Below are 19573 nucleotides of genomic sequence, written 5' to 3'. Positions count from 1 at the left end.
AGAGGAGTCGACTCGAAAACTCTCTGACCTGCTCTGGACACTTGAAAAACTGTGAACCTGTCCTATACAAATTTTGTCAAATCAGTTTAATCCATTTAATCATAAAGTCCTGTATTGTTCCTTATCTTTAACTGCATATGACTACAGATATTAATGGTGCCCAGTGGTGGAAGAAGTATTCAGAGCCTTTACTTAAGTAAAAGCAGAAATACCACAATATAGAAATTCTCCATTACAGTCCTTCATTTAAAATCCTGCTTAAATAAAAGTGCAGAAGTATTACCAGGTAAATTTACTTATAGTATTAAATATATTGAAAGTAAAAGTACTTGCAGAAAATCAGGCAGCATTTTATTATTATACAAGATAAATCTGAGGGATTGTGAGATGATCATTTGTTCTGATATATAAATTTGGATTCATTTTCCAGAACTTTTCTCTCATCTTTACATTTTTGTGAAACATCTGAAACATGACAAGGAGACACAACTACACACTGATTTTATGTGAAGTGTGAAGGTCGGGCCCCTCCAAAGGGTCAGCAGATAAATCTGAGGGGTGGTGAGATGATTAATGGGAGAGGAAAGAAGAAAAAACAAAGTTCTGATACACAAATCTGTTTTCAGTTTTTGGACTTTTTCTCTAATCTTTGATTTTTGCTGAAATATTGGATCATTTGAACATTTATTGAAATGAAAGCATGTGAGAAGTTTAGAGGGAAAAATCACTATTTGGTGGAGCTGTTAACAACTCATAGACATGTGAAATGTGACCCCGACTACACACTGCTTTTTGTAAGACGTCAAAAGCCAAAAAGGTTGGAAACCACTGGTTTCATCTTTAACAATGTGTTGTATTTTAAAAGCTTGTTATATTATCCATTGTGTCAAATCTTCATCTGAAAAGTAACTAAAGCTGTCAAATAAATGTAGTGGAGTAGAAAGTACAATATTTCCCTCTGAAATGTAGAAAGTAGCATCACATGGAAATACTCAAGTAAAGTACAAGTACCTCAAAATTGAACTCAAATACAGAACTTGAATAAATGTACTTAGTTACTTTCCATCACTGATGATGTCTAAATAACAGGAGAGGCAACTTCATACATAGTTCTTACAAAAGGGGAAACTCTGTGAACATAAATAAAAGTATAACAAATGATAAGAAAACCAGTTCAAGTGTATAAAATACACAAATTCATTTAAAGGTGAAAGGTCAAGTTTCTTTTACTGTCAACATAAAACTTGGATTAAAGGATTTGTTGCAAAAAAAGACAGACATGTCACAGCAAAGACACTTAAATAATAATAATAATAATAATAATAATAATAATGATAGTAAATACATAAAAGAACACTTGAAAACACTGACCTGGAATAAAATAACCACAATAAACATGCATTACAAAACATACTGTATGTACATCTCAAAACAAATCTCATTCACTGACTCTGACTGACGAAACACTTTAAACACATTTGAAACAGTTTAAACAATCGGTGGATTAATCGATTAATCTATCTATCAACAGAAAATTGATTGGCAACTATTTGATTATCGATTAATTGTTTTAGTCATTTTTACATAAATGTATCAATAATGAAAATAATTGTTAGATAAGAAAACCTGTTCAAGTGTATAAAATACACCTAGTTTACATGTTTGTTTTTGCACTTTTATTTGGAAGATTTAAAAACCAAACTAGAAATCTTATTTTCACATTAGTCTGTGAAGCCTAAAAAATGTTTAACAGGAGAACCACTAATTTGGATTCTTAGTTTATGTTATTTCATGGCTTTATATAAAAAATCATTTATTTTCATATTTTGCTTTATTGTTTTTACATTTTTATTTGTTTTTCTGTCCTATTGTTTCCTGTTTGCTCATATAGTTTGTCCCTAGTTTTGTGCTGAATGATAACAAATATGAAATAATTATAAACATATTCCCATATGTTCTAAACTGTATTTTATATCTAGATGTTTAACCCTCTGTATATACATTTTTTTGATTTTGGACCTAAATTATATCATAATTTCAGATTTAGGTGCAGCCATGATGAATCAGGTCTACGGGCGTCTTCCTGTCATATTGACCTGACAGGTGCATAAATACAGGTCTTTATGCTGCAGGGAATCTACAACAATTTAATCAGACTTTATCTAAACTGGCACCAGAAGAACAACAGGAGTGAAGCTTTCACTGATGGACCTCCTGACCTCAGGGCTGACCCCGCTGCGTCAGCGAGGATCAGATCATTGTTTAAGAGATTCATTTTTTACACCCTCCAGGACTCTTTGGTCGCTCAGGAGGATTTGAGTCGGTCAGATGAGACTCTGCTGGTGTTTGGGTGAGAATTAAACAGACTGAGAGGTTTCTTTGTCAGGATGAAAACCGCCGAGCTCTTCTCAGACTCATCTGACATTCCTGAAGTTTCACTGTGAGCCTGAACAGCAGCCGAAGAAAACCCTGAACAATTAACCCTCCTGTTGTCCTCGGGTCAAATTTGACCCATTTTCAAATGTTTTTATATCAGAAATATGGATTTCTTTCATCTAATTGTCTGAAAATCACATGGATGTTTCCATACCACACACTTTGCAAGTAAGAGTAATGATCACTACTTTCATTGAATTTTGGGTGTTTTATTAAACATTTATAGCATCTGTGGACTTAAGTTGCATGGTCGATGGGACGACAACAGGAGGGTTAAAAAACAGGCAGAAAACAAATACAAATATGTATAATGTTGATTTGTACAATATTTGGGCAAAATTAAGAAATATTTTCACTCTTCTGCACTTCAACATGAACGTTTTTTGCCACAATTCTTCAAATAATTAAAGTATATATTAATTTCACAGTTTAGCTGTTACTGTTTTCTCTACCAGCCGCTGCAGGTTAGTTTGGCAGGAACCTGTTAACAGCAGCAGAGAGTCGACCTGACCTGCAGGACCTCTGGGCCAGTGAGGTGAGACGCTTTCATTTCATTTTCAGCATCTACTCATGGATATTTGTGTTGTTTTTTAGAACACATCATAAAAAGCAACAACCTAATTTTCTTTATAACATTGCAACAAATTCCTAAGCTTTCATTTTTACCAAATTGCAACCACATGTAGTTTTCCAGTTGAAGTTGTGTTTTTTAGGAATTCGGTTGAATTTTCTTAGTTGGGTTTAGCTTATTGTCTAGCAAATGATGAGCTCCTTTTCATACAAGTCAGTAAATAAACACAAATATTCCTCTTCAGATCAGGCTTTCATGTTTCTACTTTACCCTCAAAAATGCCAGAAGCAGCAGAGTGATTATGTGTTTTGTGTTTTCTGAAGACCAACATAGACAAAAATCTGCGTTCTTATTTACCACAATGACCAGCAGCTCCTCAGCAGACTGTTCTCATGAAAACATCCAGCCAAGTCCTAAACAGAAAATATGCTCTAATCTATATAAATAATATGAAGTCTTCTTACTCTTCTCTAATAATCAAAGGTTGTCTGTAGAGTTGGGTTTTAATACTTTTCAAGATCAAATATAGAGACATTTTATGATATATAAAGGGAGTTTAACTTGGTTAATACTGGAAATGAAACAGGTAATAGGAGCAGTGGATTATACGGGTAAAAATATACTGATAAGCTTTCAATTAATGGGTGTTAAAGGCCTCTGACACTGCAGCTTAAAGGCCACAAGACACCAACTTAATCTAAGAAAAGAAGGTAAAGAAAACATTGTCATGTATAAATGTGGAAATGAAGAACTCATATACTCATATTTAAGGCAATTTCATGTTTTTGAAGGCCTGGTATTCATTATTTACCATATTTTAAGTGCCAAAACAAATGTTTATATACTGTTAGTTCCATTTAACACAGCTGGATTTGAATAGATCCCATTTTATAACAAACCTACCAACAACCAACACACAATACTTTTACAGAAACTGCTCCTCTCTCTATCATCTCTGTTTAAACTTAAAACTCTGCCCCAAACTTTCTGGCTTGTGGCCTTTTGAGTATTTGTGTCTCTTTATCATGTTTCAGACGTCTATGTGTTGTTAGCAGTTCCACCAGAGAGACATTTCCCCTCAAATGAGGCCCAAAGAGGTAAAACTCTCCAATATTTCACAAAAATGCAAAAGATTAGAGAAAGGTTCTGCAAAATAAAGTCAAATTTATGCAGCACTTTGCTTTTTCTTCCTTCCTTCCTTCCCAATCCATCATCTCAAGACCCCTCAGATTTATCTTATGACCTTTTCAAACAGTTCAAACCACCTCGAGCAGCTACAATAAACTGCTGCTTATACATTGACTCATCAGCATTAATAGTGTACTTTGTTAAATGTATTAAATATATCACTCACAGCATGATTTTCTCCAAAGCAAGAAGTAAATTTAGCTGGTAATACTTCTATACTTTTACTTAAGAAGGATTTTAAATGCAGTACTTTTACTTGTAATTAAGTATTTTCCTCTGGTCCTATCAGTGACCCTAAAACCCAGACCTTCAGGGCCGCTGGGCAGCCGCCCACCCAGGCCATCCCCACTTACCTTATCACTGGAGGCTCCCATGTTGCTGCAGAGTGAGTCTCCTCAGACCAGACCAGATCTTGCTCAGGACGCTTTCAGGATTTCAGATGAGGACAAAAACAACCGGTTTTCCCTGAGCTGTTCTCCTCACAGCATGATCAGTCCGATGGTTCCCCCCTGACTCCTGTCTGTCCTCTCTCTACCTCTGCAGGAGCCCTCGGGTTCCCAGGCGCTGACGGGTTTTTTTTTCTCGTCTTCTCTATCTCTGCTTCTCAACAGGGTGAGAAATACCTGAGACAGAATCCAGCATCAGCAGAGAAAGACCGGGATGGATGGTCATGAGAACAGTTGTTGATTTCTGCAGGTTTCTGGTCAAAGAGGATCTAACTTCAAGCCTAGATTATTGTTTTCATGTGACGAGAGCACATACTGTCTTTACATTTAGGATGCATACGCCACTTTAGGTTAAGTCAACAAATACAAACAGTTCTTCTAACATCCCCAAAAGTTATCTTGACTAAATATTGCATGTTGTATAAACCCCTTTGTCTTCATTTGATGGATTTAGATGTTTATTTATGGAACTGCTCAGATTAAATTTGTTTTTCATTCATATTTTCTTAAATTGAGGAGTCAGTTTTTCATTTGAGTTTACAGCTATAGGGACTGAATTCAATACTAACCCTCATGGTTTTCACTTGTTATGAACAGAAACAACCATGACTTACGTTAACATGCATTAAAGACATACAGCAACTTACCCTCATGTACAGAACAATCAGAGGTTTGGACACACCGACTCATTCAAGGGTTATTCCTTTATTTTTATTATTTTCTACATTGTAGAACAATCCTGAAGACATCAAAACTATGGAATGACACATATGGAATTATGTAGTAATCAAAAAAGTGTTAAACAAACCAAAATACGTTTCATATTTTAGATTCCTCTGTTTGCCTTGACGACAGCTTTGCACACTGTTGACGATATCTTAACCAGCTTCATGAGGTCGTCACCTGGATGGTTTTCAATTAACAGGTTTGCTTATTAAAAGTTAATTGGTGGAATTTCTTGTCTTCTTAATGCGTTTGAGATCATCTGTTGTGTCGTGTCGAGGTCGTGTTGGTGGACAGCAACGCAGGGATCCTTATTACAGCAAGAACCGCTCAGCTAAGTGAAGAGAAACAACCGTCCATCGTTACTTTCAATAAATTTTGGTTTGTTTAACACTTTTTCGTTTACTACATGATTCCGTATGTGTTAATTTATAGTTCTGATGTCTACAGTTTTGTTCTGCAATGTAGAAAATAGTAACAATAAAGAAAATCCCTTGAATAAGAAGCTGTTTCCAAACTTTTGACGGGTACTGTGTATTTTCTTAAATCTAAAAAAAAGAGCTTTAACTCTCGAACAATGCATGATGGGTAAGTTGAGTGAACTCTCAGCTGTACGTTCAACTCATTTCAACTCAAAACACTTCAAGTCAGAAGACCTTATGAGTTCTGAAAAGGTGTTGAAATAAAACTTGAATTATATAAATATATATTGACCAAATATTAGTTGATTCCACTAAATTCCTGTATGATGTTTTACAGTGTAGTAGTTCATGAAAACAATGTGAAAATGGTCAAAAATAAATCTCACAATGTTAAGACATCACTTAAAAAACACTCTGAATAGAAAAAAACATGATCCAAACTTTCCATCACATTTCATTGAAATATGCTCATATGTGTAAGTGATATCCTACAAACAATTAAATAAAACAAGAGACTAAAAGCAAAAAGTTTCAATATGACAATATTTTACACTTCACAAGAGGCTGCAAATGAAATATTTAGCTGAAGCTCAAATTACATCCTACAAATGTTTCTGCTGTTTTGATGAAACTCTGCACTGAGCAACAAACTTCACCTCTTTAAAATAATCTTCATTATATTAGAAGAACAAATCTTTAGCAAAACCATGTTACCCAAAGATTTTACACATTTAAAGTTTGTCTGTCTGCTGTGTTGTCATTTATATCAGTCAGGACACAAATGGATGAAATAATTTGAACTAGAAAATAGAACGTTATACTAAAACTTCAGTACAAAGAACAAAATCTTAATGTTGTTTAAATGAAGCAGCTGAATGATGTTCTGATCTGAGTTTATTCTGACACACATGTAACTAAACTGTAAAGAAATCTGCCATAAAACTAGTTTAAACCTTCCGAATCATATTTTCTGCTCATAACTCAGCATGACTCCCATGACTCATATTTATCATGTCAAAATACTTTAGTGTTAAAGATTCTGTTACTTGCTACAGCTTTTACTCAAGTTACACACAAGTTTTCTTTGTTTATTTCCCTACACAATAATATCATTTGGGTTTTAAAATGATGCACATTTTGAGTAGCATCTTGAAACTTTTCCAAACCACAGAAACCAAAAATCTCAAATTAAAAGATTCTCCAGAGTTTCTGAATGTCTGCAGGAATCCTGTGTAAACACTTGCAGTCACACAGCAAAAATCAGGCCCAGAACAGGGTGACCTTTGACCCCATGGTAAACTGTGGCAGCTATGACACTCCTGTCCAACATTCCACGTAGTCTTTAGTTGAAACCCGCTCCCAACCGACCCAGCGGCAAACATATAATTACACTGTAAAACACTATAAAACAAATGAAGAGCAGTCGTATTAAAACATGATGGAAAACAAATGTCATATGTTAAAATGGTGTTTGTGATGCACAAATAAGCTCAAAATGTTCATGTTGTTGGTTCTGGACAACTTTATTTACATTTGTTTTCCCCCCAAAATCCCCCAAGTTTTAAATTTAAAATTCTGACACATCTTTTGTTCAGTTGAGGCCACGATGACATTTGACTTCATCTGATCTGACAATTGTTAACGCTGATCCTGCACTATCACTTCTCCTTCTCCTTCTCCCTCTCGTCTTTCTTCTTCTTCTTCTTCTTCTTTCGTTCGTGGTGGTAGTCGTCTGGCGACCGGGAATCCCTGCGAACATCCAAACAGCCAAAATTATCCTCAAAATGTCCCTAAAAATAATTTTTCATCAGATTCTGTAATTGTAAAAGAACAGGTTGTTATATTTGTCCTTCCTCACCTCCTCCTCTTCTTCTTCTTGCCCTCTCTGTCGTGGCTTCGTTCTCGGCTGCGGTGGCGTCTGCTGTGGGAGTGATGAGACTCTGAGGACGCTGACTGCCTTTCATCCAACCGACGTCTGACAGAAATAATAATAATAATAATAATCATTGTCAAGCCCTTAAACAAACTTCAATATCTGCTCATCAGGAGGTCAGAGGTCACAGTGCTTCCTGTACCTGTGGGACGAGTGTTCAGATCTTCCTCCTTCCTCGTCCTCCTCCTCTCTCTCGTCTCTCCACTGTCTGGCGAGCTCATCTGAGTGGACGTTGATCACCTCTCTGATCACCTGAACAATCAAAGTCATATAACAACATTATACATTTTTTGCCTCATTTAAACAGGAAACAGTTTTGCTGAGGACTGATGGTCTGGATCACCAGTGTTTCCAGTGTAGGATTTGCTCTGGTCAGCTGACCCAAACACATTTTCCCCAACATCCCATTTAATTATTTAACATTTCTTCTTTTCAAAACTCTTATCCCTTCTATCTAATCCCTTGTATTTGTATGGCGACGGTCGGAGTGGCTCGCTTTGAGCTTCAAAACCGCTCTTCAGAAACCAAGGGGTGACGTCACGGTAACTATGTTCATATGTCTATGATCCAGACAGATATTTCTGATGTATCTCAGCATCGCCTCAAAATTGAACACCTACCATAATTAAAAATAAAGACCTTTAAAGACATTTTATAACCTTAAATTCTGCAAATCAAATTTGAGACTTTTTAAGGATCTGTGGAAACCTTGTACCGTACAACTGTGCAAAGACAGTAAATCAACTGTTGACCTCTGAGGTCAGAGGGTCAGTGCCTTGCTCGTGGGCATTCAACAGGAGTGTGAGAGACAACGATTTACTCCTTTATTTCCTGCATCTGTGCTCTTGATTCCTTCAGCTGCTGTAGATTTCCAGCTGTAAAATTCATGTGAATGATGTGATGATTTGGAAACCATTTAAAATTCAGTCTAAAGTTGATGGATAATATGAGCCGCTGTGAGGGACTTAAATGTTGGCATTAAACATTTGCTTGATGTTTTGGTCCATAGTTGCTTGACTGACAGGTGTCTGAGATACCTGTGGTGGTTCTGGTTTACCGTCCCAGCTCCTCCTAAAGATAACAGAGCCGTTTTATCTCTAAGGGCAACAAATAAAAGCCTGCAGGCGTCGTTTTCAGACGCCTGCAGGCTTTTATTTGTTGTCTGTCTTCTGTTTGTTGTCTCCAACAAATAGAAGGGATTATGGGTAGAAAACCAGGCGAACATCCTGCTGTGGCTCACTCGTACCTCGGTGTAGGACTTCTTGGTGATGTGGACGTTCTTGGCTCGGTAGGACTGACGCCGCCTCTTGTAGTCCCTCATCTCTGCCATCAGCTCCAGGTGAGTCTTTGGCTCATTTTGTTCCTCATCTACACACAAATACACACAAACTAATTTTACTGGAACACCATGCTGAGGGAGAAACCAAACTTTCTATTTTCATCAAAAGTTGCATCTGTGTACTGACAGCAAATACGGAAGATTCAAATAATGAGTAAAACCTTTATTTACAGATGTTCTAACACACAATATTTCATGATTCTGGTGTTAGGTGGGCTCTTACCTTTCTGGAGCTTGGACACCAAATCTACGTAGAGATCGTCGTTGCTGGAGGCGGCGGCTTCGTTCTGTCTGTTGAGGACGCCGACCACGTGATCGTACAGAGCCAACCGGTCAGCGACGGTGAGGTCACACACGGCTCGCTTGTGGCTCTGAGGCACGTCGACGGGCTGGCCGGAGTACTGACCTGATGGACGACCAGAGAGGCTTTAAACACTGAGAAATGACTGAGAGAGACACACTTTTATCAAAAACATTTCATCATTCACTTATTTTTTTAGATGGTCATAACACAACTCCTCCTTCCTCGCCCTGATACTAGTCCAACTGTTGTTGATCATCTTCATCACAGCAGCTCGATGGATTCAGAAACACTTAAACTTTGTTTCTGTCTCTTTGTTAAATGGCAAAGCAGCTCTCACAATCACACTCATAGCACAAAAAACAAAACAATCAGACAAATCTGATTATATAAAAAGTCCTGTTACTTATTTTTTGGGAAAGTGAAATGACTCTGATGCTTCATCAGTCTGAGTTAGTCATATCAAGTGGATATCTGACACATTTACAGCCTTTTTAGCATCAAATTCCCTCTTTATGTTTCCCTGTTGAGCTGCGATGGAACTATAGCAACAAAAAGAGGGACTTTGCCACTAAAAAGACAAGTGAAGAACTGTGAACCTGTTTGTTTGTAATTTAACATGCTCTATGCTTTAAAATGTACAAAATGGACTGATCTAAGCTCATTTTCTTACACAGAAATACAGAAAACATAATATTGATTGTAAATGTAAAATGAAAGAGGACGTGACGTTAATATTTTGTACATTCAGTGTGAATACATTTAAACCACTTCCTTCAATCAGCATTGAAGTGAGCTGACAAATTTGAATATATGATTCCTTTCCCCAACACGTAAAGGGAAAAGTGTGAGTGTGTGTGTGTTTATTTGTGTGTGTGTGTGTGTGTGTGTCCCTCAGCCCAGCCCTGTGGTTTGAAAGGATATGGCGTTAAAGGATACTGCACGTAATCAGGCAAGCCTGAACCAGAGCAGCAGAACTTTCTAGAGCCCAGTTCCTCTCTAATACTCACCCCTGTCGCTGAAAACAGAACACACAACACACCGATTACACACGTCAGCACAAATGTGATCATGAAGAAAAGTGAAAATCCAGAATAAAAAGTATTTGAAGAATTATAGAATCCTCTTAGTAATTGGGGTTCAAATTTGGAGGCAGATGAGCTTAATGATGAGTTTATTTTAATTCTACAGTGACCTCTAGTGGTCTGTCCTCGCACCTGGCACGTAAAATTAAATGTGCTCTGACAGTTGAGTTCTCACTGTGTGGCTCAGGATAACATACAACAGAACGACAGAGAAAAGAGTTTTGCAGTGAAGCGTTTCAAACTGAGCCGATACCTTGCCAGAAGACTCCTTCCATCCTCATCAGCGGAGCAGCAGATCTCGCCTGCAGGATCACTTGGTGTTGAGTGGATTTGTCTGCAGGAAGGAAATGACAGGATGACAACCGGGAAATGTACCGAGTGTTTTCTGGAGAGCGACGGACGTGATTCGAACCAGAGACAAAGAAATTTAACTTCCATCTTGAAATAAACGTGATGTCACATCACTTTCCTCTTATCAGGATTCTCTTTAAGGTGTTTCATCCTGTAATAAAGATAAAAAATTAAAAACTTCACCAAAGAGAACTGACTGCCAGGTGACAGGTGGAGGTAGGTGCTTGTATTTTTCTATAATAAACCTCTCAAAAGACCCTTAATAATTGAAATAATGTTTGTCCTTTAAAAAGGTATCTTTAGACTCAGTAATAGCAAAAACAAAAACAACGAGGACAACGAAAAATTATATATTTATATATTTCTTTTCTTCTTATTTTCCAGAACATCTCGACTCTGATCAGCTGACTTTTGGAGCTTTAAAAGCTTTTGTAGTAAATCTCAATATTTCACCACAATGGTTAAAATTTTTATGTTGTTTGGAGTCAAATGGATGAATTTCTCAAAAGTAACCATCATAATATCTTAAGTTTCTTCGTACAAATGGAAAAAGAGGCAGTGTTCTATAACATCTGACTTTCATAGCTGAACTGTGGATCATAAAGGTGAGCAGTGATTTACTGTGACAGTCTCCAGTAGTGACTCACCCATTGTGAAGCTTCTGATACTGTTGTTCTGGTAACAGACTGAAGGGTCAGACATCTCCTCCTGCAAAAGATTGATGCAACTTTTTAATGATTAACACTAAAATTCTTGCTGTTTACATGTCATGGATGAAAAGACACTTGTGCAGTCTGTTGTTGTCCTCACTGATACAGACGGAAGTTGGAATTACAACCTCGCAGCTGTGCAATTGAAACATCTGATGTGTCTTACTGCCGTTGCTTTTGTTCCTGTTTATCTAGAGCCTTGTGTGTGTGTGTGTGTGTGTGTGTGTGTGTGTGTGTGTGTGTGTGTGTGTGTGTGTGTTACCTGCTCCTCAGCTGTGTAGCCCATCTTCCTGAGGCTGCAGGAGGCTTTGTGTTTCTCCATGCTCCTGACCGGGACTCGGTGGTGAGGGTCGTAGGGACACTGCTCCATCGCTTCCTAAAAAAACACATAAATAGAACATGAATAACATGGAGAGAAATGACAAACTGAAGAGTTTAACGATAAATTGATCAAAAGAAACTAAAACTATTTTGATAATCGATTAAGTCATTTTTCAAAGGAAAAACACCAAATATTTGATGATACCAGGTTCTAAAATGTGAGAATTCACTGCTTTTCTTAATCAAGAAAACAATTAACAGATTAATTGATAAAATATGAAAATAATTGTTAGTTACAGCCCTAGATTATTTCCATTATTGATTAATCTGTTGATCATTTTCTCAATGCATCGATTAGTTGTTTGGTCCATAAAAACTCAGATGTCTTGTTTGTTTCACAATCTTAAGATATTCAATTTACTGTCATAAAGGACTAAATAAATCAGAAAATATTCACATTTCAGAAGCTGGAATCAGATATTTTTTTATCTATTCATTCTTAAAAAAACCTCAAAACAATTAATCGATTTTCAAAATAGTTGGCAATTAATTTAATAGTAGACTACTAATCGATTAAATGACTAATTGCAGCAGGTCTAGACAGAATTCGGAATAAATATGAATCATTGTAGCTGTCAGAAAAACAGATTTAAAAGCTTAACTAACTGATTTACGGTAACTAATATCGTTTTATCTCTACAGCTCGTCTCCTGTCGGTTCGGCAACAACTGGGAAACGACGCTTTCCTTTCATTTGCTTTCACGTTAAAATATGATAATTTATTTAAGTAGGAAAATACTCCGATTACTCCTCAGATCATTATTATTTGCTTTAACTGGAAACTAAAAGCTAACCGTTAACGTTACCTGTTTGTAGTCCTTGTAGTCCAGCGACCATCCCAACGTTTCAAATATATCGTCTAGCTGTTTTTTGCAGCTTTCAGTGAACTCTGTCAGCTCCCGCAGACGGTCCAGACGATCCTGGAGGGTTTCTGTTCCTAATGAGTCCGACATTTTTAGCGTTTCACTCCAAATCAGCGGAGAATTTGCCGCAAATTCATCAGTGTTTTGTTTTCCCTGCAGTTGCAGTTGCCATGTTCAGCGCGAGGACTGATGACGTATGCCAGGGCGTCGGCGGGAAGCAGTAGCAATGCATGCTGGTAGTTGTAGTCCTCTGTTCATTTAAAAGTGTTATACGTCCATGTTCTCTGCGCGATGGAAAGATCTGGTGCTGACATGAGCCACTGAGCAACTTTCATGATGAACGGGGCTCCGCCTCCGACGTTGTATCCAGTTCTCTTTAAACATCCATGATTCAGACAGCAACACACGAATCCTAGTAAAGCTCACTTGTGGACACAGCAATGCAGGATTTACTGCATTTAGAGAAAAAACCGGGCGGATTTCACATCTTAACGGCTGGAGCGACAAGCTGTTTTTATAACGGTAAGTTACGTTAAAACTTTTTCAAACGGTACAGCTTCTTTTAACTTTCACTTTCTTCGCCCTACTTCGTCTGTAGTGTGAAAATTTTTACAACAGCCCAATGCTACAATAAGACATTAGTTAACACTTTGTTAACGTTAGTATGTGAACAACAGGTTGTTAAAGTTTCCAAAGTGCTTTGACTCGACTTATGATGGCTAATGATGAAACAGGAAAACAGCAGCAAAAACAGGTTAACGTTAAACGTGTGTGTCTGTGTCTGTCTATGTCTATGTCTGTCAGTATTCATTATGTTTTCGGGTCATAAATGTGTTTAAACAGTCACATGTGGGGACAAAAAAAGTCCTCATAACGTAAATCATTCATTTTAGGGTGAAGGCTTGTTTAAAATGAAGGTACAGTTTGGGTTAGGTATGTAATGGTTATGCTAAGGGTATGTCTACAAGAAATAAATGCACAATGGTGCTTGAAAATTTGTGTTAGAGTTTTTCTCTGTTTCTGCATAAATATGACCTAAAACGTGATTAGATTTTCACACAAATGCTAAAACTAGATAAAGGGAACCCAATCCGCCATTTTGAATCTACTTTGCAAAGTGAAGCCATTGACAGGCGTTGTACTATAACAAACTCAAACTATTTTGTACATTTATGTAAAATTTAAAGGTGGGGGCATTGACTTTGAAATTAGCTAGGGGGGCGCTCTTGAGCCATTTTGCCATACCCAAGACCTATATCAGATATCCAGTTACATCACCTCTGATGGACGTGCAAAGTTTTGCGAGTTTTTGAGCACCCCTAGCACCTCAAAAACGCTAAAAGTAATTAGGGGCCGCTACAGAGCCAAACAGCCACGCCCAAGCCCAATTGTATCTCTCCTTAACTAACTAGCCATTAACTTTTGCTGCATCTGTTCTCTCTAGCCTCAGACGAACTGGCACAAAAAGCAGCAACTTCAAACACAACCCCATTTTTTCTCTCCCTGGAACTAGGCTACTTCTCAGCTAATTACCCACTATGGTGGACACCTACATCAATAAAACCACTGCAAAATCACACACATAAACAGTAACTTATTTCCAGCGTTACAATATGAAATATGTACTAGTTTAAACATAAGTACAAAGTTTCATGAGTTTTTGTGCATCCTAAAGCCCTCAGATGTGTTCGTAAAATGGAAATTGATGCACGAAATCCAAAATGGCGGACTTCCTGTGTGGTGAAAAAATGGTCTAATGTTGAGAATGATGAGAGCAGTGAATCCACCGAATTTCATGAATATTCATCATGAACTAGTAAATATTTCAATTAGTATCACCATTGGGCTCATGTGTGGCTCTTTGGCTCTATAGTGGCCCCTAATTACTCTTAGTGTTTTTGAGGTGCTAGGGTTGCTCTAAACTCACAAAACTGCACATGCATCAGAAGTAGTGTAACTTGATATCTGATATGAGACTTGGGTTTGGGTGTGGCAAAATGGCTCAAGGGCGCCCCCCTAGAAAATTTGACATAGATGTACAAAATTTGGTAGGCAGAAGCAACATGTGTAGACTTTTAAAAAAGCCTCTTGGAGCCATACCGAAAGTTTAACAGGAAGTCAGCCATTTTGAGTCAACTTTGCATTTTTTTGCAAAGTGAAGTCATTCACAAGTGTTGTATTTTAACAAACACCTGCTACAGATTTAACCTGAGCAACTTCAAATTTGGTAGGTTACATCTAAAGACCTTTGCAATGCTAAAATTGCAAAGCCTTTTAGTTTTCCTGGAACACCCTTGGCGTGGCGCACCTATCAATGTTGCCCAAAACACGTGTGGGGCATTAAACAGGAAGTTGTTGTAACTTGACTTTACATTGTCCGATCTGCCCCAAATTTCTCATGCTTGCTGAGAGTTCAGGTCTGAACACATCTACATGTCAATATTGAGTCATAGTCATAACGCCACCTACTGACAACAGGAAGTCAGCTTTATTTTATAAACATCATCCGATTTACATGAAATTTACATGGTATGGTCTATAAGTGATATAAAGAAATGTGACGTAGAATTATTGGTGTTCTCGAATGCTACATAGTGGACACAGGAAGTGATAGTTAATTCCAACATGCAATTTCCAATATTCATGAAAATGTATATCCATGGCAGTTGCCCTCTGATAAATGTATTGCTGCATTACTATTTTACTTATGTAGTATTCCCAACATGCAACAGGATGTGAAGCCTAAATGACACATAGTTCATCAAATATATACACAATTTCTAATAAGTCATCTCCAGTGACACATATTGCACTCAGGGAATAATGTTTTACCCATTCCGGCCCTGCTGTTTGGGGTTGTTGAAAAAGGAAAAAAAAAAGTATTGTCATTGTTATCAGGACTGATAAAGTTAATCTGACTGTCAAAATTTCTTCTTTTAAATCGTAGGTGTGTGAAATTATTGATGTGTTAAGATATAAACAGTGTTTAAATGTTGTAGCTGCTCAAAGTGAAGATTAGACCTTTACTGTTACTGATTTTACAGCAAAGACTCTTAATGTTGCTATCCAGTGAAAATCTTATGTCCAACTTTGGAGATTACCCTCATATTTTTTCCATTGTCACATTGCACTTTGGGGCAACTCAAAATTCGTCATTAAAATGGTGTAATTTCAAACAGCTGGTGTGACAGTAATTCTCAGCAGAAAACTCACAAGCCCATATGTACATTGAAATAGTTATTGGTCTCTGTGATTGTTCCTCCTGTTCATACTTGCCCTGAAGTATTGCCAGACATAAATGTAAGTGATGGGAGTCAAATACTCAGTCCCTGTTTTATGAAAAACTGCATTGTTAGATTCTACTTTGGGTAGAATGAAGGTTCAATAGAGAGAGAAAGAGAAGGTAAGAAAGGTAAATAAACATGCTTGCTAGTTAACTTTTGCTACCTAGCTAACGTAGCTAATGTTACTGATGCGTCATCATTGTCCAATGTCAATGTTAAAGCAGCCAAGAAACTGGACAATCAATAATAAAAGTGGTAGTCCCCTTTCTAATGTCCTCAAAAACATTTAAAGCATGATTGGAACATCTAGTCTAGTTAATATGATCAATATTATTTGAAAATTCATTTGTTTTGGTGAAAATTTCAGTCAGTGAGTTCATACTTTGAGCTCATAATTTAAAATTATTGAGACAACACAACGTCTTCCGTCACTATTCAGGCTACTGTAATGTGTTAAAACTTAAAGATCTGTGTTATTTAATGTTTGTGTTGGTTAAAGGGCTATTTTAACCTTTGATGGGTAACAGTTAGTGTATATCAGTAAACTGAGTAGGGCACTGTGCTCTGTTCTTTAAATAGGAGGAGAGTTTTTAACTGTATTGTAATGGTACATTACTGTACTATTGCTTTTTTTCTATTTGAAGGTGGAGAGAATAGCATTGATGCCACAGTAGTAGTAGTAGTATCGTCTCCCTCCTTAATGATATGTACCTTTGGTTTTATTTGAGGTTCATAACAGTTTTCATTGTACTAAGCAGTTGTTGGCTCATTAGTTTGTTATTCACATGCATTAAAATTCACCAGAATGTGGGAAATCAAGTATTTGTAACCCCCAGACCCCCCACTTAAAAGGTAGCCTAACTGAGGCTATATTCTACGCTATATTTCCCAGCCTGAATGATTTTCCCGGTCTGGCCCTGCTGTTTGGGCTTGTTGAAAAAGGAAAAAAAAAAAGTCTTGTATCATTGTTATCAGGACTATGACATTCTCCAGTCAGTAGCACAGTAGGGAAGTTAACATTGCAGCCCTCAGATGTCAGTGAGGCTCAGATGCTGATTTCACAAATGTTTCCAAAGACGGTTTTGTCTTCTTGGAAAAGTGAAATTGACTCACAACAGCTGATTATAGATCATATTTCCTTCCAAACAAAGTGAGGAGAATCCCAGTTTCAGTTTGACTCGGCAAAACATTAGGTACAACTGACAGTATAATTCATCAAAGATTATTTTGTGAGGTGATAATCTTTACATAAAGACGTTCATATTTGTTGTACTTTTATATTGGATTCTGTTAGATTTCAAGGCTTTTAACGATATGATATTCAACCTCTCTTCTTTCTCTATGATTATGGTTCATGATGTCAGAAGCAGCAGAGGAGAATTTAGTGTTATTGCAACTAAATCGGACTAAAACTGATTACAGTCTGATGTTTAATCAGTCTTGAATCATTTTCTATTTTCTTTCTCCTCAGAGATGCAGAGGTCTTCACTGCTCCAGAAAGTGAGTAACGTCACATAAACACACTTTTCACAACACAGCTTTCAACACATAGCTGCTGGTTGAAAACGATCCTCATCTCGACCACTATAAATAATGATATAAACCAATGGTATCATTTCATCTGATGGTGCTCACCAAACTGAAGCAGGTTTCTGATTGAGATTTCAAGCTTAAATATTATACTATATACTATAGTATATTATATTATAGACTTTTTTTATTCAAGTTTGATGGTTAATAGGTGGAAAGAGTTTTTAAACCAGAAATTTCACAGCTGCTGTTGCAGCAATAAGAACATGTGATCAGGTGGACATGCAATAAATCACAATTACTAATAACCAGTTTATACAAATAAATGAAATGAATCACACTTTGTCTTATTTTGTGTAATATAATAATATTAGTTGTTATAATACTCACATGATTTAAATGTTAACATTGATGCAGAGACATCAGTGTTTTATCGTTACAGTGGAAATATTACATAAATGCCCTCTGGTCATTTTGAATCCATCAGGACGTTACAGTGACACCAGTAGAGGAGAAGCTTTTGGAAACACTGGAAGAATTAAGTCTCACTGAGAAATTCAAGGGGCTCCTGCAGGACCCTCCACTGAGAGGCTCCCAAAGACTCGGAAAAAGTAGAAAGACGGATCTGGTGCAGAGTTTGTCAGACACCAGCTCAGGATCCAAAGGTAAGTTGTGTGAAAAAAATAAATAAATTACAATATCAAACATTTGATATGCAGAGCGGGGTCTTATTCTACTTTAATGTTACTCTTTTTTATTTCATCATTCAAAATACATTGTGGACAGTCAGGCAGCCATTTGAATATGTGTTTGTTTTGATTGTTATAGATGCCATTAACACAAGCAAAGATACTTACTGTATGCTGTATAGTCACTGTAGTCAATGACTGTAGATCAGTCACTGGTTTTAAATTGTCCACAGCAACAACAAGCCAAAAGTAAACTCAGAATAACTAGACTCCTACATATAGCATAGTTTCCAAAACGACATCTGCTGTTTGAAGAAGCGAGATCTTTTTAAAGGGTTTCTTCTCTCAAGTTAGCAAAAAACAAAAAAAAAAACACAAGCAGCTTCCTAAAAGTCTACTGGTTAAGGTTCATACCACATAAGTGTAATGGACTGGTTTTATTGCAGTCTGTTGCATGTCATAACTCACTCTGTCTGCTCATATTCTGTCTGCTTCTTGTCTGTTCAATCGAGGTGAAAATACAAAAAAAACAAACAAAAAAACAATTATATTATTAATAATACAAAACTAAAAATGACACTATGTAGCATGACAGCAAATAAAGTTATATGATTTTTCCTGTATTTTTATTGTATAATCTTTCCCTCTCATGAGGAATTGTCATTTCATTAGCTACATGTAGCTAGCTTGTACATTGTACATAACAGAAGTCATATGAAGTGCTGCCACTTTTCCTCAACTTAGACTTTACTCGGCAGTAAGTTCTGCATAACATATTGATCTCATATAGGAGCAGCGCTACGTAGCACATAATGCTAAAGCAGCAAAATATCTGGAAAGTTACTGTATGATTCCATTTATAAATATAACATCATTTAAAACGTTGTCTGATGTGTTTTAACAAGGGCTTTCAGGAAGCTCGGAGTTTGAGGCTCGTGGAAACATTACGGTAATCCCTTTCATTTATTCATCTGCTCACTTGTTTATTTGTTCATCTGTGTGATGTTGTAAAATTAGTGATTAAACAGGAAGAAATCCACTTATTTACAAATGTGACTGTCCTCTGATGCAGGACTCCAGTGACTGGACTACAGTTGAACCTGAAGTGATCAGAACAGATGCAGATGAGGCTCCAACTTACAGGTAAAAATAACATCTTCAATATTGTGTCACAACAAACTGGAACCATTGAAAAAAGCTTGGTCTTGATATTTTTCAGGATCTTTTTCATGCCGTATTACAGTAATTGTGGTAATGCTACATTTAACTGGCAATACAACGAAGGCAGCTACTGGTTAAGTTTACATTTACTCCATTGAGT

At 36.9% G+C, this 19573-nt stretch overlaps 3 protein-coding genes across 6 annotated transcripts in view; 1 reads left to right on the top strand and 2 right to left on the bottom strand.

The window, feature by feature from the left end:
- zgc:113232 (uncharacterized protein LOC541546 homolog) overlaps nt 1-5448 on the bottom strand; it is a 50724-nt gene extending 45276 nt beyond the window's left edge. Inside the window, exons 1-2 of the mRNA XM_044359938.1 lie at nt 5256-5448; nt 4549-4818 (exon numbers count right to left, since the gene is read on the bottom strand). Of these exons, the coding sequence (XP_044215873.1) occupies nt 4549-4569 (21 nt within the window). The 5' untranslated portion in view covers nt 4570-4818; nt 5256-5448. The remainder of the gene's footprint in view (nt 1-4548; nt 4819-5255) is intronic.
- Nucleotides 5449-7290: 1842 nt separating this feature from the next.
- On the bottom strand, nt 7291-12930 carry snrnp48 (small nuclear ribonucleoprotein 48 (U11/U12)). Its single transcript, XM_044358618.1, has 9 exons — nt 12693-12930; nt 11768-11881; nt 11443-11503; nt 10698-10778; nt 9282-9464; nt 8966-9087; nt 7862-7971; nt 7645-7761; nt 7291-7535 (listed from the first exon to the last, which is right to left on the bottom strand). The coding sequence occupies exons 1-9, from the start codon at nt 12837-12839 to the stop codon at nt 7445-7447; spliced, it is 1026 nt and encodes a 341-aa protein (XP_044214553.1). The 5' UTR covers nt 12840-12930; the 3' UTR covers nt 7291-7444.
- Nucleotides 12931-13009: 79 nt separating this feature from the next.
- Nucleotides 13010-19573, top strand: part of LOC122987022 (NACHT, LRR and PYD domains-containing protein 1b allele 2-like) — a 90179-nt gene continuing 83615 nt past the window's right edge. For all 4 annotated transcript variants that reach the window (XM_044358610.1, XM_044358611.1, XM_044358613.1 and 1 more), the window contains exons 1-5: nt 13010-13271; nt 17505-17533; nt 18051-18228; nt 19158-19201; nt 19325-19395. In XM_044358610.1, coding sequence (XP_044214545.1) covers nt 13190-13271; nt 17505-17533; nt 18051-18228; nt 19158-19201; nt 19325-19395 — 404 coding nt within the window. In that variant the 5' untranslated portion in view covers nt 13010-13189. The remainder of the gene's footprint in view (nt 13272-17504; nt 17534-18050; nt 18229-19157; nt 19202-19324; nt 19396-19573) is intronic.

The sequence above is a fragment of the Thunnus albacares genome, chromosome 8 (assembly GCF_914725855.1).
Source record: "Thunnus albacares chromosome 8, fThuAlb1.1, whole genome shotgun sequence".
NCBI lineage: Eukaryota > Metazoa > Chordata > Actinopteri > Scombriformes > Scombridae > Thunnus > Thunnus albacares.
The sequence above is the reverse complement of the archived record's forward strand: the minus strand, read 5'-3'. Positions and strand labels throughout refer to the sequence as shown.

Coding starts and splice junctions, on each gene's coding strand:
- snrnp48 (XM_044358618.1), bottom strand. CDS start 12,839: ATGTCGGACTCATTAGGAACAGAAACCCTCCAGGATCGTCTGGACCGT. Junction 11,882..12,692: donor ACTACAAGGACTACAAACAG/GTAACGTTAACG, acceptor GTGTTTTTTTAG/GAAGCGATGGAGCAGTGTCC. Junction 7,536..7,644: donor AAGAAGAAGAAGAGGAGGAG/GTGAGGAAGGAC, acceptor GGATGTTCGCAG/GGATTCCCGGTCGCCAGACG.